Source organism: Microcaecilia unicolor, chromosome 11 (genome assembly GCF_901765095.1).
Source record: "Microcaecilia unicolor chromosome 11, aMicUni1.1, whole genome shotgun sequence".
NCBI classification, from domain to species: domain Eukaryota; kingdom Metazoa; phylum Chordata; class Amphibia; order Gymnophiona; family Siphonopidae; genus Microcaecilia; species Microcaecilia unicolor.
This window is the reverse complement of record NC_044041.1, coordinates 70,088,112-70,112,366: the sequence shown is the minus strand read 5'-3', so window position 1 is coordinate 70,112,366 and position 24,255 is coordinate 70,088,112. Positions and strand designations below refer to the sequence as shown.

At 48.8% G+C, this 24,255-nt stretch overlaps 1 protein-coding gene across 2 annotated transcripts in view; it reads left to right on the top strand.

The window, feature by feature from the left end:
• Nucleotides 1-24,255, top strand: part of ARID3A (AT-rich interaction domain 3A) — a 138,733-nt gene that overhangs the window by 97,678 nt on the left and 16,800 nt on the right. For both annotated transcript variants that reach the window (XM_030219437.1, XM_030219438.1), the window contains exons 4-5: nucleotides 4,177-4,249; nucleotides 22,933-23,116. In XM_030219437.1, the coding sequence (XP_030075297.1) occupies nucleotides 4,177-4,249; nucleotides 22,933-23,116 (257 nt within the window). The remainder of the gene's footprint in view (nucleotides 1-4,176; nucleotides 4,250-22,932; nucleotides 23,117-24,255) is intronic.

Genomic DNA, 24,255 nt, shown 5'->3' with positions numbered 1-24,255 from the left:
GAGCTGCGCCAAGAAGATGAGCATCATAGACGCACACAGGGTTCCTGGGCACTTCTCACCTCATGGCTACCTGCCCCCTCTGCCTACAGATGTTGAGGGCCCGAAAACACAGGCTGCACATGCGCAAAGATTTCCTGGTTGAGCAAACAAAGCAGCTCCTGCAGAAGACTTCGAGGGGAAAAAAAAGCAAAAAAAGCTCTGCCTTTTTCCCAAGGGCAAGAGCAACCTTCCATGTCTGCTGTTGCCACCGTGCCACCTGCTCAGACTCCCAACGAAGGTCAAGTCCCACTCTCCAAGACCACCCCCTTGCCCTGGCCAAGCTAGGCTCACCTGGAGGAGAACCTGCAGTGCCCGCAGCAAAAGCAGACCACAGCTCTTGTACCAATGCCGGCTCCAGCATCTGACCTTCATGCCGCTGTTCCATCACAGCCACGAACTCCTACACAGGCTCCAACTCCACCTCCAAGCCCGCACGACCTGACACTAACACCGGCCTCGACTCCAGTATCTAACCCGCACAGCCTAAAACAACTCTGCCTGCAGCAGATTCGGCAGCCAGGACAGCAGAACTGTGCCTGCATCACCCCAATCTGCTGTGTGTACGCAGCTGGACACCAACCGCTGCTCTGCCACACCCTTCAGAACCAGGGCTTCTGCTGATTCTGTCCCCTTAAAGGGCCAGTGCATCCAAAATGCCAAGATCACTGTTGACTCTGCCCCTTAAAGGGCCAACACACCCAAACCACTGGGGCTCACTACACTGTTGAAAATAACACAAGCAGCTCAGGAGCCAGCAAAAGAAAAAGGAGACAAACTCCCTTCTGTTTCCTGCAGCCCCTCCCAAGTACACTGACCACAGGAAATGCCATAGGACAACCTCCTCCTCCTCCTCCCCCCGCTCACCTTAGATGGCGAAAGTCACACCACCACTGCAAGCGCAGAACCTCCTGGGGACCAAACCCTACCAGGTCCACTGGAAGCCACTGGATCAAGCTATCGGACCTAAGGAGCCACACCAGTGCCACCTCCCCTCTGACCACAAGCATCTTGCTGCACCAACTGCTTCTTGATATCTTCAACCAGCTTCTTATGCAGCTCCCTGTACCAGCATCAGTGCCACAAACCCACCTGTAAACATGAACCATGGGGACTTTATCTACAACCTCAAGGCCCCCTACAAGGGGCACCCTCCCTGCAACCATCCACCTTGGAGGACTACCCCTCAGACCAAGATAGCAAAGCTTTCCATTCAGCCTCTGATGTGGGAAAACCTCCACAAAACCCCAGGATTTATCAGACATCTTCACGGACCCGACTCCCCCTGCACCTCAACAAGCCCCCCACCACCACCAGAGGACTTAACCTACTCAAAGTTCGTTCAAAAGGTGTCCACCAATCTCAGTCTCCCCAACGGAGGCCCTGGACCAGCACAGCAAGGCACTGGGCATCCTAAAATACCTGGACACGCCTAAACCATTGATGGCAATGCTAATCCCTAAGCTACTCTTGGATTGCTGCAAAAAAAGTCTGGCAGAGACCTTTCACTGGCTCAACTGTCTCAAAAAGGCTCAGACCCATGCCAGTGACTCTCTGGGGAAAGAACTAAAAACCCTGGACACCATTTGAAAAAAGGTGTACCACAGGATCATGCTGAACGCCAAAATCAACACTCAGCTCTTCCAGCTCATCCTCTACAACTATGCTCTCTTGGAGAAAACTGAGGAAACCCTGTCCTCTCTCCCACTGGACAGCAAAACTCTCATCTCCTCCATCCTCCGGGACATGGAAGAGTGTGGCGATCAGAGCATTTGAAACCTCTACCCGCACAACTGGGGCTAGCCAAAGCTGTGAGACACATGGCATGGCTGAAGGCCTTGGGGCTCTGTGACGACACACACAAACGCCTCGTTGATGCCCCTTGCTTGGGGAGAAAATCTGGTCAGGTCAAGCACACTCTCCACGGATGGACTGGTATGGTCTACCTCGTTAAGAAGACATCACACTGGCCAATACCGCAGACAGCATCACACAACAAGACATTATGACGCCCCTCAAAGTGGCAGTCCCACTGTCAAACCCGCAAGCATACGGTACCTCCTACCAACACAGGCAACACCCGAGGAAACAAAAATCATAAAACAATCCTGAGCCCCAATTTTTTACTTCAGATGAGCGGTATCCTCACCTGTGGGGGACTGCTTCTCCCTCTTTGCTGAATCCTGGAAAAAGATCACATTGTAAAAATGGTCCTCAGCATTATACAACGCGGTTATCGGATCAGTTCCACTCCCTCCTGCCACCCCAACTTTCTTCCAAGTACAAAACCCTGGAGTCCCAGATCCATCTCATTTGCATAGAAATCCAGAATCTCTTCCAGGCGGGAGCCATAGAACCAGTTCATCCAACAGAACACAACCAAGGATTCTACTCCCGCTACTTCCTCATCCCCAAGAAGACAGGTGGATTCAGATCCATCCTGGACCTCCAGCACCTCAACAAACACATCCTAAGAGAAGTTCCACATGTGCCCATTAGGAACCATCCTCCTACTGATCCAAAAAGATGATTGGCTGGCTCCATGGATCTCCAGAATGCGTACTTGCACATTCCAATCCACAAATCCCACAAGAGATTTCTGCGCTTCAGTTCTGGGCCAACATTCTCAATACAGAGTCCTCCCTTTCAGACTCCCCTCCTCACCGAGGGTCTTCAAGTGTGTGGCAGTCACAACAGCTCGCCTTCACAAGAACGGGATACACATGTTGCCCCTACCTTGATGACTAGCTGCTTCTGGGACCCTCACCTCTGGAGATTGTGACTGCAGTCAACACCACAGTAACGCTTCTCCAGACGCTCGGCTTTCTAGTTAACAAGAAAAAAAATCCCATCTGCAACCAACCCAATCTCTGGAGCTCATCGAGGCAAAGATCTGCACAAATTGCAGCATGGCCTTCCTACCTCTCCCGAGAGGTCAGGCAGTATTGCTTCTTGCACAGCACATTGCATCGGTGAAAAGGATACCAACATGGACCTTTCTGCACCTCCTGGGACACTTGGCAGCATCAGTCCATGTCATACCCCTAGCCAAGCTACACATGCAGCCACTCCAGTGGTACCTCCCAAAATGCTGGAACCAGCACAAACAACCACCGCCTCTCAAAGTTGCCATCAACCAGTATGCGTGTGAGGTACTCTGTTGGAGGAGTTTGCCTCTGTAGATGTTGTGCTGGTTTCACCACCTACCTCGGAACCAGCTCACAGTCACCACGGTTGACTCCAAGCTCAGGTGGGGAGCCCACCTCCACCTGTGGACCACATCAACCTCCTGGAGCTCAGAGCCATCGGAAACGTAATCCAAGCCTTTGCTTCGCTCCCTGGATAGCCAACAAAGCCATCCTGATCCAAATAGACAACCAGGTTGCCATGTTTTACATCAACAAACAAGGAAGCACTGGCTCTCTCTCCTTTGCAGAAAGGTCTGCAGGATCAGGGTATTCGCCCTCTCAAACAACTGTCTCTTACAAGCCACTTACCTGCCAGAACTCCACAATATGCTGACAGACGTCCTGAACCAGAAGCTGGACCCCTACAAATGTCCCTCCACCCAGATATCATGCAAGAACTGTTCCACAGGTGGAGGCATGCTATCAGTAGATGACTTTTGCCAGCAAAGCCAACACACAGTGCACTCTGTTCTACTCCAAACAGCCATCACAGCTCAAGCTGAGCCACGATGGTACAGTAATTAACTTTCATAAAACATGGGGCGTGTATTCTAAATGAAGACCTGTATTACGATTCCATCAGCTAAGATTTGAACCTCAATAGCTATGTTAGCTTGCAGTAAGGGGTCTGGAGGAAGAAGAGCTGAGATTACATATAAGGTGATAGTAGAAGAGGCAGGGGAGGGAGTATATATAACATGTGTCTGTCTTTGTATCATTTGTATAATTGGCCTGTTCCATTTGTTTTAATTTACCAAATAATAAAAAGTATATATTAAAAAAGAAAAGAATTGGGTAAATGGGTCATTCTCTTTATCTGCTGTCGTCTGTTACTTTGGGATGGTACATAGCAGCTGTTGGGTGGGAGCATGTAGATCATAGCAGTTGAACTCTGCATTGCTTGTCCCCTGATGCTTGTCCTTTTTCCTTTTTTTTTTTCTTCCTTTTGCAGTTATATGAGCTAGATGCTGACCCTAAGAGGAAGGAGTTCTTAGATGACCTTTTCAGTTTCATGCAAAAAAGAGGTGAGTGTGTTTCCTGTTGCTTTTCTGTACCTATCTAGTGGGCACTGTTCTTCTTGCCCCTTCCTGCTTTGTCATGGAGGGGAGTATCCAGTCTCTAAATTGTTTTGGCTGCAATGAAAATATATTGCTTGAACTGAATAGCATGCGGAGTAGCCTAATGGTTAGAATAGTGGGCTAAGAACCAGGGATTAGCCAGGGTTCAAATCCCTCAGATTTTCCTTTCTGATCTTGAGCAATCACTGTTGCCTTGGGTAGAAACTTAGATGGTGAACCTCCCTGGGGACAGGGAAATTACCTTCAGTACCTGAATGTAACTCGCCATGAGCTACATTTAAAACAAACATTCTAGTAGCATGTTTCACTGGACTTTCTTGTCAGCTTAGAAACACATGAGCGGACGATCTCCAACTACCTATTTATTTTCCTGTGCTGTGAAGAAAGATTGAGACTCAGTGTAACACCCTAGCCAGCAAAAAAAGCTGTGACTTTGTGCTGAGAAGGGCAAGTGGGTGTGTGCACATGCCAGACTGAAGTATGTGGTTTGTTTTCCTGAGATGGATTACACACTGACAGTAAACATGAGATCTTCTCTTGCTCAGTATTGTTGGGTGCGTGTTCTGTCCCTGCAACATGTAGAGTAGCATTTTTCAACCTGCTCTACAGAGATAAGAAATTGCATCTTCCACCAGTGCCCCTGCCCAATCCAGCATCTTTCACCATTACACCCCCCTCCTGAGGTCCGCCAACTGTTTTTATTCCTTTCCTCCTCCAGTGTTGAAAGTCAGTGTCAGCAACCAAGGCAGGCTGATCCTGGAAGCTTTCTTTCTGCAGCTCCCACCTCCTCTGATGCAACTTCTGTCCCCACTCAGGCAGGAGCTGCAGAAAAAAAGCTTCAGGGACCTGCTTGTCTTGATCACTGATGCTGCTGGCACTGAATGAGAAGGTTGGAAGAGCATCGGGAAGAGGAGGAAAGGGATGAAAACAGTAGCTGGACCTTAGAGGGGGGTGTGTGGGTGGAAGATGCCAGTTCATGGGGGAGGGGGAGAGAAGAGAAAAAGATGCTGCCCATCAGCTAAGCAGGGTGGGCAGGGAAACAAAGATGGTTGACCATGGGGCTGGCAGGCAGCTTGGGAGGGAGAGATGCTGAAGAGGGGGAGGTGACTTGGAGAGAAGAGATTGGATAAGGTAGTAAGAGTGGGAGAAAGGCTGGAGTAATGGAGGGAAGGAGAGAGAGAAGGTTGCTGGGGGTGGGGGGAAGCAGGTGAGCACAGGGAAGAGTGGGAAAGACGCTGGACCCAAAGATGGAAAGAATAAAATAGTTGGATGCCTGCCCTTGAATGAGGGGGAAGAACTGGACACTAGAAGGGGTAGGGACACAGTAGGCAGGTGCTAGACAGGACGAGATGCAGAGCGAATGATGGTGGACATGGAGAGAGAAGAAATGTCAAATGGACTGGAGACCCTAGAAAGAGCAGAAGATGGGGCTTAAGGCTAGGGGTACAGAGCAGGTGACTGGGAATTGGGGATTGAGTTGGGGGGGTGACTATGGATGGGTGAGAGAGAGACTTTTGAGAGGATAGTGAGGATCTGGAAATTAGTAGGTAAGAGCGAGGGTGTGAAATTGTGGGGTGGTTAAGAGGAAAAGTCCATAGTCTGCTATTGACAGACATAGGAAGCAACTGCTTGCCCTTGGATTTGTAGTATAGAGTGTTGCCACGATTTGGGTTTCTGCCAGGTACTTGTGGCCTAGCTTGGCCACTGTTTGGAAAACTGGGCTAGATGGACCATCGGTCTGACCCAGTATGGCTACTCTTATGATCTAACTGTGGAGGAAGGCGGGGACATAATGTGAATGACCTGGTAGACTGGAGAGAGGATGAGAGGCATTGAAAAGGGATGGGGGTCCTGAGGAGGAATATTGGAGGAAGGGGATGGGTCTCTGAAGGGGTTGAGTGAGAGTGGAAATGGGTTAAAAAGGTGGTGAAAGAGAGGCAATGTGAGTGGGGTAGAGATTAAAAGCATAGTGTGAAGGCAAGAGAAAAACAGAGACTGGGATGGAGTTGGGACTGGTGAGGGAATGAGGTGCAGGGTAGGAGAGGGCTGAGGGAATGTGCAAAGGATATTAAGCGGACTGGATGGACTGTTCAGGTCTTTATCTGCATCATCTACTATGTCAATATGAAATGGAGGACTAGGAAGCAAGACTGGAATGCTGGAGAGGGTATGAGAGATAAAAAGGAGACTAAAAAGAGGGTGAGAGGGAGAATTAGTGTAAACTCAAATAGGTACATATAAAGGCAGAGAAGGGAAAAGTAGGTCAGTGGCAGACAGATGTAGAGAAGGAAAAGAGAAGAAATGGCAAAGCAAGCCTGGGAAATAATTTTGAAGACACACAAGGAGTCAAGGAGAGAGAGAGAAAGGAGCTTTGCATAAGGGGCAATGAGGGAGAGCAGTGCTGCATCGGGGTCAAGGAGAGGTAGAGGTGCTGGACAGGGAGGTCAGAGAACAGAGAGATACAATGAAGTGAGTGTAGAGAGAGAGAGGTGCTGGACTTGGGGAAGGGGAGGACAGAGGTTCCAGCACCTGCAGGGAAAGAAGGAAGAAAGAAGAGAGACAGTACCGCAGAGGAAAATGAGTGAAATGTTGCACATAAGGAAAGGGAAGAGGGGGGTGGGGGTGACAGGCTGCACAGAAGGGAAGGGAAGAGGGGGAGACAGGCTTCAACTGCACATGAAGGGAAGGGAAAGGGAAAACAAGACAGATTTGAGAAGGAGGCAGAGAAATTGATAAAAGCTGAACATGAAAGATCAGTGCCAAACAGGCATAGGGCAGGAGGTGAGAAAAGAAATAGCAAATGGAAAGTAGGCCCTGGAACTAAAGTTAAGACGTCAGGCAGGGGAAAGCAGAACCAAAGATTGGGAACAAGATGATTGGAATAATAATATCACAAGACCAAAAAATAGGAAAAATGATTTTATTTTGAGTTTTGTGCCAGTGTTGAGAATTTATCTGTCTGCTTTATTTTGCACTATACAGGAGGACATGCATTTCTTTGTTTTTTTTGGTGTTGTACGACTTGCAGAGACCAGTATATCTGCTTTCAGTTTTTGTCTGTATGTTTTTTACAGTTCTCTATTTTGTATTATGTGAGAGTCGTGTTCTGCATCTGCTACTGAGGTAAAGGATTCTGCTGGCATATGGTATCTGTGTAGGAATCTGTAACAGTCCATCTTTATCCAGTTTCCTAGTAGCAGGTATATTGGTGCTGTAATGTATTTCAGTAGCTTAATTAAGTGAAATAACTACTTCTGAAGGATACAGGTGTGGGTGGGGATGGAATGGATTTTAGCGGGGCGGGTGGGTATAGGTTAGATTCCAGTGGTGTGCCTTGACAATTTTAGTGGCTTAAGTCTGCCACAAGATGAAAAGGTTTGAAAATAGAGAGTTGCATGGGGACAGGAATCTTACCCGTCTCCGCAAGAATTTAACCTGTCCCCACCCAGTCCCAGAAGAATTTAATGGTACATAAAAAAATTAAATTCTGTCTGGCTCTTTCAGTCTCTCTCTGGGTTCGAACTGCATCACTGCAGGCAAGGAACGGAAGTTGGAACTTGAAACACTCTGGTGCGCATTTGTAAGACTTGTCTCTGATTCACTGGCACTGTGTGCTGAGAGGTCGCCATATGCATGTGCCAGTAGGTCAGGTGACATCTGATGTTCGTGCCTATGTCAGAGCTGAAGTCTGCGCATCAGCCTGGGAGCAGAGAGGATTAATAGTAACATAATAAATGACAGCAGAAGAAAAACAGGACAGTCCACCAGTCTGCTCAATAGTCACACTCATTATCAATTCATGATTAAACCAACAATGAATGTGATATTATATACTTGATTATGATCTTTCTGTGGCGTTTCTGGGACATAGACCATAGTCCTCGAAGCCCACTTCAGCCTATTCATCTTCTCATTTGTGGGACGCAGACTGTAAAAGTCTGTCCAGCACTGTCTTCTTATTCCAGCCGCTAAAGTTGCTGTCTAAACCCATTCCAACTCATCCTAAACCAGATTGCCATATATGAGACACAACACAGACCATACAAGTCTGCCTGGTATCGGCCGTAGTTCATGACAGCCACAGTCGTCATCTAAGCGTCACTCGACACATCCACACACACGCAGCTGTTTAAGTTTAGGTTTTTTATAACTTCTATTTTCTAATTAGAGATTCTCTGTGTTCATCCCATGCCTTTTTGAATTTCATAATCATTTGTGTCTCTACCACCTCCTTAATGGAGACTTTCCACATCTGTGCTGTTAAAGCAAGGAGGAGGAGAAGACAGCACTCAAAGAACTTGGTATTCGGTTAGTGAGAGGCTGGCGCAAGTGCAGCATACACTTCCCGTGAACGCCGTTCCCTTGCAGATCTCTAGTTGAAAATCACTGATTTAGAGAGTGGCCCTAGTTTAGAGAGCCTTCATATCTCATTAGGGCAGCCATCTCAACCCAGTCCTCAGGGTGCACCTAGTTCCATTGGGTATGAGAGAGATTTGCATGCATTGCCTCAATTGCATGCAAATCTCTCTCTCATGCATATTCATTGTGGATATCCTGAAAACTCGATGGGGCTGGGTGTGGCTACATTAGGGCCATGTTCATATCCATTCTCACAGAAATGAGCTATTTGGAAATTGAGGAACAGGAACACCAAAACAGGAAAAAAAAACCCATCTACATCAAATCATTCAAGCAAGCAAGAGTAGAGGCTGACCAAAAGTCGAGTCCAATGCTGGAGATAGTGCTAAGAAACTGTTGGAAACTGCCCACCCTGTGTTGGGTTAAAGGTAAATGCATTATAGTCTTCGCCTATAGGTGACATCATATAATGGCTCCCAGGCCAGAAGAAGGGTCAGCGACTTTCTCTGAGCTTGTAGAACTTTCTGGCATGATGAACTGCTCCTGTGTTGCATCTCCCTTGCTGACATCATTGTTTGGGGCCAACTCGGTTCTTATTGCCTGGAACGCAGCAATCTACTTTTTCTGCTTTACATTTCAGTATATTTTCTCATTGCAAATGATTTTTACACATCAACCACCGTTTCATCCTTTTTCTCTCTTAGAAAAACTCTAGATCAGTGGTTCCCAAACAAGTCAGATTTGCATGTACTATCTCCATTGTATATGAATCTCTCATGCGTATTCATACTGGCTGGAGGTCTCCTAGGACAGGGTTGGGAACCAGTGATCTAGATAAATGGTTTTTTGCTTCTGTTTTACTGTTTTTGTATTTTTACATGTGATTTGCTTTGGTGTATCAAGCAATATCGGTCAGTGCATTTTTAAACATCAAGTTGTTTGATCCCAGTGTAGCAGTTTTTCACCCAGTGTCCCAGAAACCAAAGACACTCGGCATCTTGTGGAAGTGTAGGTGCTTCAGTAGGTCACTTTTTGTAACGAATATCCACAGGTTCACAGCAGTCACAATATCCCTAGCTGCGCCATCTGTACTCCTGGGGGAATTCTGCACAAAAACATTTAAAATTCTAATTCTGCATACTTTGTACTGTTTTTTGGGGCTGAATTCCTTCATCCTAAGGTCTGAAATCCCCCGACCACCACCACCTTTCCCCTTCTCAGGCTCCATCCTCCCAGTTTGTTTTCAGTCCAACTGCAGTTCTCTTTCCCTCTAACTCTCAGCAAGATCCCTAAATCTGTCTGGCTCCAAGGCCTTCCTCTGCATGCAACACCTCTACTTCTCATTCTCCTTCCCAGACATACACCTTACCCTGCCTCATGGCGATCTGACCATTCGGGCAACCAGGCAGTACCCGAGGGCCCAGAGGCTCTAGGGGGCCCTGATGCTACCTGGATGCCCGCCGCACACTGCAGCCCTCCCCGATCCTACCTTTAAAGGCACGCTTCTGGCTAATTAGTGGCCTCTGCAGGGGAGAACATGTTCTTTCCTGCCCATTGTGCTGCTGCTATTCCTCCTGCCCAGCACCACTGCACTTTAAAAATGGCGGCTGAGACTCCCTGTGGAAGTCTCATGAGACCTGTCAAGACCTGCAAGACTACCGCGGGAAGTCTTGGCCACCATTTTGAAAACATGGCGGCATGCCAGCAGATGGGGGAATAGTGGCAGCACAGCAGGCAGGAAAGAACACCCCCTCCCCCCCCCACACACACACACACAGACCACTAGATCACCAGGGCCCTTCCGGTGGGACCAGGGCAGCAGGGGCGTTGGCTGCGGCGGTAGGGGGATCAGCAGTGCGGTGGTAGGGGTGTGTGTCGGACAGCGGCTGGGCTGGGGGCCCAGACCACTCTCAGTCAGCCCCTGCCCTACCTCATTCTTTATCCTCTCCACAGCTTTCATTATTTCTCCCCAATGGCGCACACTCATCTTGCTCTTTTTCCGTCCCCCTCACCCACATATCTTCATGGAACCTGCTCTCCCCCCTTCCCTGGTGGCACCCCCCAGCCTGCTTAGTGACCCTTACCCCTCTGTGCTACTTACCGTGCTTGGGCCCAGATGCACAAAAATTAACAAGTCAGCAACCTGCGTTTTCTACTGGTTTTAGCTGGTTAAGCGAGCACAGAGTTCAGCAAGACATGCACAAAAGGGTTCTGCTGGCTCTTTTCCTGTCATGGTAGCAGCTAGTGATAATTTCAGGCTAAGTTATTTAAAAGAGCTTCTTACCATTCAAATGTGCATTCCGAGTAATGCAGCGATGCACAGAAAGGACTGCCGCCCTTAAAGATGATTTTTTTTTAATGGGTGGTCAGGAGCTATCTGTCCTGCCTGGTTGGCTGAGGAGAGATGTGAGAGCTGCAGACCATCCAGGAGCTGTGAAGTTGCAAAGCAACAAAAGGGGGATCTATTTGGACAGGTCAGGTGCAGGATGCCTCTTTCTTGTGTGGCTCAGAAGTGCAGGACAGTCCAAGCCCAGTTTTTTAATCCAGGATAACCACTTGAGCCCTCCTCACATCCCCGGGCTGGCACTGATGGCTTCAGATCCCCCTTTTGTTTTCATTTATTTTTACGGGTGATTTTGCAACCTTTGTTTTGAAATCTGAAAACAGCAACCAATTAGGAAATCAGAGGTTGCTTACTCCATGATTTCAGAACTTCTGCTCCAGTGCCATGCAGATCAGCTGTTTCTGGTCAGAAGTTGTGGAACAAACAAAAAAAAAGGCTACAAACTGCTTTCATCACGCACCTTGTATGCGTGTACGAAAGCTGTCTGTAGCATGCGCAGAGCAGCCACGCTTAGCGATTGGCTGTTCTGTGCGTGCTCAACACACTGATTGGCTCCCCCCTCTAGTGAGCTGCTCATTGTTTTTGTGAGCAGCTGATTTGCATTCTTCTGAGCATCACTTGCTGTTTCCAACTTGGTAATTTTGACTGAGTTGGAAGTGGTGATTGGTGCTTTAACGGGACTTTAGTACATCAAGGTGTTGAGCTTGGTTTCCCCCATTGCCTCTTCCCCTTCCCCCCCTCCTTATCCTGATCACTTGGCAAGGAGAAGAAGAGGTGTGTAGCTGCTCATCCGGCCACATCCTCCTCCTCTGCTGCACAGTTCAAATGAACAGTTGGGTGCCAGCTGGCAGAGAAGGAGAAGGAAGAGGACATGCAGCCCTCCCCCACCACCTCTTCTTGCCAGGTGATCAATGCAGGAGAGGGCAAGAGAGATTGAGGAGAGCCACAAATGCTAGTGCCTGTGCAGAATTCTGCACAAATTCGGTGCTATTCAGTATTCCCCTATGAAGACATTGTCTAAAACATGATTTGGATTCCTAAGGGTTTTCATGGCTTTTGAACAAAAAAAGAAGATCTTTGCTTCCTCCAAGTCTGACCCAAGCACATTGGCATTGATTCCCAAGGAATCTGGAGCTGTACAAGATGCTATGGATACCTGGCAGTGAGGAGTCGGCAATTTGAGTAGTGGCTTATTGTAAACTGTTTTGGAGCCTGACAGGAAAAACAATGGATACATTTGATAAATAGATTATCCCATGATTTGAGCATCGATAGAGGCCGTGAGAACTAATCATCATTGAAATACTTCCAAAAAAGCAAAGGATTCCCCTCTTCAGCACTGACATCAAAGTACCAAGTCTCAAGCAAAAGCAGAGGAATTGGCATCAGTCTGTGGTGTCATATGATGCCAGAAGCAGAGAGATATTGGCATCTGCCATGCCACCTCGGTTAAGATCTCTGTAAAAAGGGGTGCTCATCCTTGGTGACATTTGGGAGAATCCAGCAGTCGCCAAGGATCTGGAATCCAGCCACCAGTACACCTCAAGTGACTGAGGAGGTTGGCACCTTTCCTGCATCCTATCGAGTACTGACTTCTGCAGTCTTCTATTCCACAATATCCTTCACAGTTCGATGCAGATCACAGAAAGAGTACCAGAAACAAACATCTGGAAATGTACATGTTATAAATCAAAACCTAAAGTTCACACATTTTTTTTGAACCGAATAGTCTTAAGCTGTTTATGAACTAATTGAAAATGTAGTTAACAAGCACACAGATGAAGGAAATGCCATATTGTCACAGCTTGATATGAAATTAATGCTGAAAGCTGTTTAAAGTATTTAACTGACTTAACTGAGGAGAATAAGAGATATTTCCCCCCTCAGAAGCTGTTGTCTTAATACAGAAAACAATCCTACCCAATAAAAAGGGATATTTCCTTGTAAAGTCTGATAGATCATCGTGCACAGCTTAAAATAACATCTCACTGTAACCAGAAGCCAATGTAATTTATAATAACAAGGAGTGATAGATACATCTAATTTTAAGGAAAAAATCATTCTTATCGCTAGATTCTGAATCGTCTGCAGCTTTTTCAATAAATTGTTAGTACACCCCACATATACAGTATTACAGTAATCAATTTTTGAAAGCAGTAAGGACTGTACTATAAGTTGAAAAGGAAACAATTCTAAAATTTTTGCAAATCGATCTTAATATCAAAAATGAATGTTTTATTACCTTATTGACTTGATTTGCCATGGTCAGTTGGCTATCGACTTTTTACAGTGTGTACACTAGCAGAGTTTTGGCTCACCCCAAAGCTCAATATTGTTTTTAAAGCCTTAGTGTTTGCATATGATACAGATAGCCAACCTCAGATATACTGATTCCTGAGAGAGGCAGTTTGTTGCCAAAACATGGTTCTGTGTGGAGTCTGTATGTGTTTTGGTATCAGCTTAATAAATTTGTTGTAACTCGCCTCTGGATTACATCTGTGTTTTGGTTGGCCTACATCCCTTCCCTACTCTCCTGGTACGTGTGGATTTGGCTTCGTAGGGAATTGTCATCTTTGTTGCTGTTTGAAAATGGTCCACATTTCATGCAGAATAAAGAACGTATTGATGGATCTTTGAGTTTGTGTGGCTTTCAGGATCTATTGTTGTGCTTTGACTGCAGCTGCTCTTTGCTGCCTCCTCCAGACATTTCTGCCGTAGGTGTCTGCCTAACATTTGTGCGTAATAGATGGGACAGCCCTAGTGGTGAGACTTAAGAGGCATGGAATTGATGCTGAGGCATGGAAAGACCCTGGGAGTTGTTACCAGCTGTTCAGATGTCAATTTCCAGTGCATTGGGAGAAGCTCTACCAAGGTACCAGCTTGCATCGAAATCTACATCTCAACAGTCCAGAGGAACTCTCACAGGGGCCTTGTCTGTTAGCCAGGTATACACTTGAACCTCTTCTATAGAACATTCTGATATTGAGGCTGCTTGTAATCAGAAGGCTTCAGTAATCAGGAAAATCAACTAGTCCCTTTAAGAAAGGAAAAAGTCTCTGCCAGAGGACTGCTTCTCTAAAGATTTTAGCAGGGAAATTACCAAGTCCATTACTATTTTAAGTTAAAGGAGGATGAGTCCAAGCAGCAGTGTTGAGCAACCTCTAATTCCATATCATCAAGCTGATCAATCCATAGACTGGTGGGTTGTGTCCATCTACCAGCAGGTGGAGATAGAGAGCAAACTTTTGCCTCCCTATATGTGGTCATGTGCTGCCGGAAACTCCCCAGTATGTTCTCTATCTCAGCAGGTGGTGGTCACACACAGCAGCAGCTCTGGCTAGGCCTCCAAGCCTAATCCTTAGGTTTTGTTGAGGCCTGGGGTTGAGGGCTCCTTTTCTCCCCCCTCCCGCTGGCTCCGTTTAAAAAAAAAAAAAAAAAAAAAAAAAAAATTTTTAAACGTCTTTAAAGGCGTTTAATTCGACGTTTCTTTAAACGTTCATTGCAGCTACTCACTGGGACACCAGTTCGTTACAGCTCGGAGCGGCAAGCAGGTAATTTTACCTTTTTATAGCGGGCAGGGGGTTCCCCGATTCTTCTCCTCGTGGCAATGGCATCGGAGGGCGAGGGCGCAAAGGGTCGCTCCCCGGATCGCTGGAGCGCTTCTAGAGGGGATGCGGGGGTTTTGCAACCTGACTCGCCCTTGATGGGTGATAGTTTAGTGACCGATGAATGTCCCGGTCGTTCCTCCGGCGTGGCGGTTTTTTCCCGCCATAAACGCCCATCCCCCGCTCCTCGCCTCCGCCATCTTGGCCGGCCACGCGGCTCGGACGGCTTCTTCGGGGCCGCCCTTGAGGTTGGAGACATTAATGCCATGAACGCCCTTAATTTGGGCGACGGCACAAAAGCGGCTAAAGTTAAGCGCCGTTCTTCCCGCGCGGCTCCTTCACGGAGTTTCGCGCCGGACGCCATTTTGGATGCGCAGCATGTCTCTCCCCCGCTATTGCGAGCGCCGGTTGAGAGTGCGTCTAGGGCTGTTGCCCAGGCTGCGGAAGTGCACAGTCTGGGGGGTTTCTCCCCCGAGTTTGTTTTGCTGCTGCATCAGGCTTTCCTCATGCAAAACGCTGCCCCTGCTCCCTCTTCTGATAAAGAGGTTGAGGTTCCCAGAGGTAAACGCCCTCGGGTTGATTTCCAGGCCTTGGAGGACTTTTGTCTCTTCCGATGTAGATGAGGGCAGCGTGTCTGAGGTCTCCCAACGATCCTTTGCGGATTCCTTGGAGGAGATAGATCCCCACTCGGCTGGAGCGGATGACCCCTCTGCAGCGCGGCTTTTTAGCCCAGAGGATTTGCCCAACCTGTTGTTACAGGCCATGGACACTTTGAAGATTTCCTCTCCGGAGGACGTCTCTCCCTCAGCCCCTGTTGGCTCTGCCATTATGCTGGGGACGAAGCGCCCGCCTAGAACCTTCCACGTGCATGATGCCATGCACACCTTAATTGCGGCTCAATGGGATGTCCCGGAAACGAGCCTTAAAGTGGCTAGGGCTATGTCCCGCCTCTATCCTTTGGCTGTGAGTGAACGTGAGGCCTATCTGTGGCCTACCGTGGATTCTTTAATCACTGCGGTGACTAAGAAAACGGCGTTGCCGGTGGAAGGTGGCACGGCCCTAAAGGACGCCCAAGACAGAAGATTGGAGGCGGCCTTAAGGTCGTCCTTTGAGGCAGCTGCTTTAAGTTTGCAGGCCTCAGTTTGCGGCTCCTATGTGGCCAGGGCGTGCCGGACTATGGTGCAGCGGGCTTCCCCCTCGGATCATTCCTTGAGGGCTGATTGGCCGGCCCTGGAATCGGGCTTAGCCTATTTGGCAGACTTGCTGTATGATGTCTGGAGAGCCTCAGCTAAAGGCATGGCTCAGACAGTCTCTGCGCGGCGGTGGCTTTGGCTGAAACATTGGTCTGCTGACCACGCCTCTAAATCCCGCCTGGCTAGATTGCCTTTTAAAGGCAAGCTGCTCTTTGGGGTCGAGCTGGACAAAATCGTGACCGATCTCGGCACGTCTAAGGGCAAGAAATTACCAGAGGTCAGGGCTCGGGTTAGTACTCGTCCCGATACCTCCAGAGGACGGTTGCAGGAAGCCCATCGGTACCGCCCGGGCAAGTCGGGTTCCTCTGCCCCCTCTTCCTTCAAGAGGAATTTCTCCCCCAAGCAGCATTCCTTTCGCAGAGACCGCCGTCCCGGAGGTGCTCCCTCCGGTCCTCCCCCAGGGTCTCGTACCCAATGACGGGGCCTTGGTCCACGCCCCAGTGCAGATTGGAGGACGGCTGTCCTCGTTTCTGGGCGAGTGGACCACTATAACTTCAGACGCGTGGGTGCTGGAAGTCATCAGAGACGGCTACAAGCTAGAGTTCTGCCAACCCTTAAGAGACGGGTTTGTACTCTCTCCCTGCAAGTCTCCGGTCAAGCTGTGGTAGTGCAGCAGACCTTGGACAACCTGATCCGCCGGGGTGCGGTCGTTCCGGTGCCAAAAAATCAGATTGGCAAGGGACGTTACTCCATTTGCTTTGTGGTTCCAAAGAAAGGAGGTTCGGTCCGGCCTATCCTCGACCTCAAAGGGGTCAATCGGGCCTGGAAAGTGAGGCACTTTCGCATGGAGACTCTCCGCTCTGTTATAGCGGCAGTGAAGGCAGGAGAGTTCTTGGCTTCCTTGGACATCAAGGAAGCGTACCTGCATATTCCCATCTGGCCTCCTCTCCAACGCTTTCTGCGTTTTACAGTCCTGAGACGACACTTCCAGTTCAGAGCCCTCCCTTTCGGGTTGGCTACTGCTCCGCGGACCTTTTCCAAAGTAATGGGGGTCATAGCGGCCTTCCTGCTAAAGGAAGGAGTACAAGTCCATCCTTATCTGGACGACTGGTTGATCCGAGCCCCCTCTTATGCAGAGTGCGGCAAAGCTATGGACCGGGTAATTGCTCTTTTGAGCTCCCTGGGATGGATCATCAACTGGAAGAAGAGCCAGCTGCGCCCGACTCAGTCCCTGGTGTATCTGGAAGTTCGATTCGACACCCAAGTGGGCAGAGTGTTCCTGCCAGACAATCGGATTGTCAAGCTTCAGGCTCAGGTGGACTAGTTCCTAGTAGCCTCTCCTATTCGGGCTTGGGACTACGTGCAGCTGTTGGGCTCTATGACGGCCACGATGGAAGTAGTGCCCTGGGCCAGGGCTCATATGAGACCACTACAGCTATCTCTGCTGCTGCGCTGGACTCCGATGTCGGAGGATTATGCTGTGCGCCTTCCCGTGGACCCAGCAGTGCGCAAGGCGCTGAGCTGGTGGACGCAGACAGACAAGTTGTCTGCAGGATTGCCTCTGGTGACCCCGGAGTGGATTGTCGTCACGACAGACGCCTCTTTGATGGACTGGGGAGCCCACTGCTTGGGAAGGACAGCGCGGGGGCTCTACTCTCCTGCAGAGGCAAGTGGTCTATCAACCTCCTGGAACTCAGAGCCATTCGGTTGGTGTTATTGGAGTTCATCCCGGTACTGGTGTTGAAGCCTGTACGGGTCCTGTCGGACAATGCCACGGCTGTGGCCTATATCAACCGCCAGGGAGGTACCAAGAGCGCCCCTCTAGCCAAGGAGGCTATGAGTCTTTGCCAGTGGGCGGAAGCGAACCTGGAGCAGCTTTCAGCGGCCCACATTGCCGGAGTCATGAATGTCAAGGCGGACTTTCTCAGTCGCCATACCTTGGAGCCCGGAGAGTGGCAACTATCTGCTCAGGCGTTCTTGGACATCACGAAGCGCTGGGGCCAGCCGAGCCTAGATCTGATGGCGTCATCAGCCAATGGCCAAGTGCCGCGCTTTTTCAGCAGAGGACGGGACCCTCGATCCCTGGGAGTAGATGCTCTTCTCCAACAGTGGCCGACACAAGAGCTCCTCTATGTGTTCCCGCCCTGGCCCATGTTGGGCAGGGTGCTAGACCGGGTGGCAAAGCATCCCGGCAGGGTAATCCTGGTGGGTCCGGATTGGCCCAGACGTCCCTGGTATGCGGACTTGTTCAGGCTCTCAGTCGACGATCCTCTGCGGCTGTCAGTGGAGCAGGGCCTGTTACATCAGGGTCCCGTGGTGATGGAGGATCCCTCTTCCTTTGGTCTTACGGCCTGGCTATTGAGCGGCAGCGTCTGAGGAAGAAGGGCTTCTCAGACAAGGTCATCGCCACTATGCTGAGAGCGAGGAAGCGCTCTGCTTCTACTGCTTACGCCAGGGTTTGGCGTATCTTTGCAGCATGGTGTGAAGCAGGCTCACTTTCTCCCTTCACTGCTCCAATTTCTTCAGTGTTGGCGTTCCTGCAAGAAGGTCTGGAGAAAGGCCTGTCGCTCAGTTCCCTTAAAGTCCAGGTAGCGGCTCTGGCTTGCTTCAGGGGCCGCCTGAAGGGTGTTTCCCTGGCTTCGCAGCCAGATGTGGTGCGCTTTCTCAAGGGAGTTAATCACCTGCGCCCTCCTCTGCACTCAGTGGTGCCTGCGTGGAATCTCAACCTGGTGCTAAGAGCATTGCAGAAGCCGCCTTTGGAACCCTTGTCGAGGGTATCTCTGAAAGACCTGACGTTGAAAGCAGTCTTTTTGGTGGCTATCACTTCAGCCAGAAGAGTTTCCGAGCTCCAGGCGCTCTCATGTCGAGAGCCTTTTCTGCAGTTCACTGAGGCAGGAGTGACTATTTGCACAGTGCCTTCCTTCCTGCCCAAGATTGGTTCTCGCTTCCATGTGAATCAGCAGCTCTGTCTCCCTTCCTTTCGTAGGGAGGACTACCCAGAGGAGTACTCTGCTCTTAAATATCTGGATGTGAGACGAGTCATCATCAGATACTTGGAAGTGACCAATGATTTCCGGAAATCGGATCATCTGTTTGTCCTGTTTGCAGGTCCTCGTAAGGGTCTGCAGGCTGCTAAGCCTACAGTGGCAAGATGGGTCAAGGAAGCCATTGCAGCGGCTTATGTGGCCGCGGGGAAGGTGCCGCCTATCCAGCTGAAGGCTCACTCCACGAGAGCTCAGGCGGCCTCGATGGCAGAGGCCGGATCCGTCTCCTTGGAAGAGATATGCAAGGCGGCAACTTGGGCTTCGGCTCATACATTCTCCAAGCATTACCGTTTGACTGTGGCTGCACGGGCGGAGGCCCGGTTTGGAGCTTCAGTGTTGAGGTCAGGGATTTCTATGTCCCGCCCTGGGTGAGTACTGCTTCGGTACATCCCACCAGTCTATGGATTGATCAGCTTGATGATATGGAAGGTAAAATTATGTATAATCATACCTGATAATTTTCTTTCCATTAATCATAGCTGATCAATCCATAGCCCCTCCCAGATATCTGTACTGTTTTTATTCTGGTTGCATTTCAGGTTCAAGTTTAGTCTTCAGTTACTTCAGAAAGACTTCGTGTTCAAGTTTTTCACTTGGATTCTTCAAGAGTTAAGACGAGTTTGTGTTACAGTGAGCTGCTGCATTCCTCTCCCCTCCGTTATACGGGGCTGGATTGAGACTTAAAATTCTGCCGGCACTCCCTCCCGCTTCGTGCGGCTGTAGGGCAGTTTTGTACCCCTCCCGCTTCGGCGGTGTTAGGGTCAGTCAGCTCCTCCCGCGGTTGCGGTTGCAGGATAAGCCAGATCCCCCCGCATCGGCGGGTGTGGTGTCCCTCCCCCGCTCCGCGGGGATGAGCTGGACGGATTCCCCTCCCCCACTTGTGTGGGGATGAGCTGGGTTAATTCCCCTCCCCCGTTTCGGCGGTGGTGAGCTGGGCAGAGTGTCCCTTCGTGGGTGTAATTCTCTAAGTGCTGAGTCCTGCGGATGGAGCTTTGATATCGACATACTGAGGAGTTTCCGGCAGCACATGACCACATATAGGGAGGCAAAAGTTTGCTCTCTATCTCCACCTGCTGGTAGATGGACACAACCCACCAGTCTATGGATTGATCAGCTATGATTAATGGAAAGAAAATTATCAGGTATGATTATACATAATTTTACCTTCTCGTCCCCTCCCCCCCAATGCCTGTTTATCCTTGTCTACAGGTGAGAATGTGAAAGTACCCCTTCACCTTCCCCTCACAACTACGGAGGGCCAGATGCACAAAGCTTACCGTGCTGGGAACCTTTGCTTTAGACTGGTTGTAGCCAGTCTAAAGCAAATGTTTAGCTAGTAATGCACAAAGGGGTTTTCCATGACTCTAACATGTGCTATTAGTCGCCATTGAGGACCCCATACAAATGTATTACAGTCGACTCATTAGTATTGTAATGAGCATTCAGGGCAATGCACGGCTCCAGAGCGCCTAGCTCTAGAGCTGTTGGAGAGGAGGAAAGCACAAGGAGGCAGCTACAAAGGCTGCCTGCTTGTGCTTCCTACCTCTCCCCTCCTGGCACCTTCTTCCCTCCCACCCCCCTCGATATAATTCCTTGGTGGTCCAGAGACCCCACACACACTCTTCCCTGGTGGTCCAGTGGACTAGGCCCCCCACCCCCACCTGACACAACTCCTTGGTGGTCCACTGGACCCAGGCTGCTCCCTGCATCCCAAACAGATTTACCCTTGTGGTCTAATAACCCCCATCATCTCCCCCCCCCCCCCCCCGCACTCTCTCCTCCCCTAACTGTACCTTTCAAATGTTGGAGGCAGGAGGACAGGACCAACACCTCTTGCCTCGAGCGCCACCTCTTCCAAAATGGTGGCACCCTGCCTGTTGCATTCTGGGATACATTGGACAGGGTTAAGCACCATATAAGCTTTTCTCCTTATATGGTGCGTAGCCCTGCCCAGTGCATCCCAGAATGCACTAGGCAGGGGCTTGGTGCCACCATTTTGGAAGAGTCATTGCAGGAAGGACGAGGTGGTGCTCCTGCCACCAACTTATGAAAGGTGAGGGCGGGGTCACTAGACCACCAGGGTAAATCTCTGCGGTACAGGCTGTGGGGGATGGCGCAGGTTCACTGGACCACCAGGGAATTGTGTGGGGAGGCAGAGGGCAGCCTGGGTCCACTGAACCACCAGGGAATTGTTGGGGGGGGGGGGGGGAGGATTTGGGAGGAGGTGTACTGAACCACCATTTGACAGCTTTGAGTCGCAAACAGCGACCAGCCTTTGTGCATCGGTCACTTGCAAAATTTTACCAAGGCAGCCGTATTTCATGGCTGCCTTTGTACATCAGGCCCTGAATAAAGAAGGCTGAGGCTCTGCATTAGGAGAGCAGTAAGTATTCTATAAAAGAAAGCAGGTGCCCAGTTGTAGCACTTAAATATTTGGTTAAATGTTAGGCGCAAACACCATAGAGCTGTTGTGTTAGCACTTAAATGCCACAGATACACATGTAACTTGCTGTTCTATAAGTTAACATGCATAAGTGTGAGTCCTGTATGCCTCCTTGTAATTTAAGTGTGTATTTACAAAGGAGCACTTAAATGGAAATTTGAGTTACGTGTATATGTGCGTGTGTATATAGAAATGCCATTATTCTAAACATTTATGTGTATAAATGTTAGCACCTGTGTTGTACAGTCCCCCCTCCCTAATTGCAGAAGATTTCCAGATTTAAAAAATAGCAGATGCTGCACCAGTATTGATCCAGTCAAATGGTTATTTATATTCCACAAAGCGGATTACAACACATTTTGACTAGTTATCACTAGGAATTGGAAAATTTTGAATGCATAATCTGCCATTTACATAAACAGATGTTTTTAAAAAGTGACAAAACTAGATATTCCTTCAAATCATGCAGGGACTGTAGAAGTTGGTTCTGTAACATGGCCACCTAGTATGAAAAGCAAGAAGCCATAATTGTGTTAGCTCACAGATATATATATATATATTTTGTATTTGTATTTTGTATTAGGACAATGTAATATGCACCATGTTTTATGGGACTAAGCTATTAATTTTAAAGACTAAACAGCCAACCTTAAGAGTATTTCTTGTTTACTCTTTCCAAAGATACTAGGAGTAGGGGGCATGCAATGAAGCTACTAAGTAGAACATTTAAAACAAACTGGAGAAAATATTTCTTCACTCGACAAGTAATTAAACTCTGGAATTCATTGCCAGAGAATGTAGTAAAAGCATTAGCTTAGGGTTTAAAAAAGGTTTGGATAGTTTCCTAAAAGAAAAGGCTATAAGCCATTATTAAGATGGACTTAGGAAAATCCACTGCTTATTTCTAGGATAAGCAGATAAAATCTGTTTTACAGTTTTGGTATATTGCCAGATACTTGTGACCTGGATTGGCCACTGTTGGAAACAGGATACTGTAATTGATGGACCTTTGGTCTGTCCCAGAATGAAAATGCTTACGTTCTTACCCATAATACTGTCAAAAACCAGGACAATTGCTACCAAATCTTATTTCTTTTTTACTTTTCTTCTTTCAGAAATATTTTTGAGAAGAGTACCCTCAGAAATATCCACTATCTTTGACAGTTAATCATAACTGTTGCCAAGTGGTATAGCACTTCATTCATTGGGCTACTATTTATTTATTTATTACATTTATATCCCGCACTACTCTTCATTTAACACCATATTAAGTGCTATTAGTGTCTCTTGTGATTGTATCTCTGTGAAACCTGCACCAGCTATGGCCAACTGCCATTTTACTAAAGTTACAAAATCAATGATTAAAATTGAACTTATCTTATAAGCCCGTGTCCTCGCTGTCTTGACGCTCAGGGCTATCAAAGGGCAAAAGTAACAGACTGCTCTCCCCTGGAATCGCCCGACACCGCGGGTTTCAAATTACTTTCCTCAGGGACTCGGGTTAAAGCTGATCCAAACACTGCGCAGTAGGGATATTGACTTCTTGCTGAAGAGAACACATGTCAGCAGGGCCCTGGACATGTCTGGGGGAGAGGGGGATGCTCACTGGCTCACTACTTCTCTTTTCCTCTCTCTCCACAGGGACCCCAGTGAATCGGATTCCTATCATGGCTAAGCAGGTGTTGGACCTGTATATGCTGTATGTACTGGTCACTGAGAAGGGGGGTCTGGTGGAAGTGATAAACAAGAAACTCTGGAGGGAAATCACAAAAGGACTCAACCTGCCTACCTCGATCACCAGTGCAGCATTTACCCTTCGCACTCAGTAGGTGCCTCCAATCACCAGTGCAGCATTAACCCTTCAGGCCTATTTTTATTTGTAAGCAATTTTGTATTGCAACTATACATCAAGAGTACAAGAGCAGCATATATCGGCCTTTCTTAGCTATAGTACAGAGCTGTTAACCTCCAGTCCTCCCAGTACCAGCTCAGTGGCCAGCACTTGCCGGCCTTTCATGTTTATTAATGTGCCTCGATCACTGTGTTGTCCTTCCTTTCAGTAGGTGCCTTGGTCTCCAGTGAAGTGTTTTTGCTTTCTGCTTGGTCATATGTAATAAAGCCCCTCTCATAATGTTATCAGGACCAGATTCTGCATGGCATTAAGTGGGAATCTCTTCTAGCATCTTCTCTTTGGGGGCTTCATGAAGAAGGGAGTACGGTTCCTGCTAGAAGGAAAGATTCCTTCAGCTCTTATTTGCTTGTAATCTAGGAATTACTTTGTGGTGGGGTGATGGGAGTGAGAGCTAGCTTAGCATTTTAGGGCTAGCTCATGGGCAGATGATCAAAAGCCCTGTGCTGTTCCAAACAGTGCTCTAAAAATAGCACTGGAACAGCGCAGGGCTTTACCACACCTATGATCAGAGATAATTGCATGCGAATTTAAGCATACAATTCTCTCTGATCATGGGGTAGAAGTGCGAGAGGATTCAGGCACAATCCTCCCGCGCTTGTTTGACAAGTCTGGGCTGTCAAAAGCCCAGACATGTCAAATACAGGGGCTGGAGGTCCATGGGACCACCAGACCCCAACTACCCCTGCCCCCAGTAAGATGAAATGGAGACTGGAGGTCTGGCGGTCCTCTGGTCCTCCGGCCCCCCCCCCCAAACACAGGTTCAGGGAGGGCTGGAGATCCCCTCAGCATTCGTAAGAAGTCCCTGGTGGCCCATTGGGCAACCAATAACCCTCCCCCCCAGCAACAGGGGGCTGACGACCCACCCCCCTGACACATGTTCAGGGGGAGCTGGAGATACAGTGGGTCTGCAGCACCCCCCCAACTTCCCCCAGCATTGGTGTGAGGTACCTGGTGGCCCAGTGGGCCGTGTTCAATCCCCCCACACCCCCCCCCCCACCTTAGGTTGGAGGAGGGAGGTGGCCTTCCTCCTCTTCCTTCGGCGTCGCCTGCAA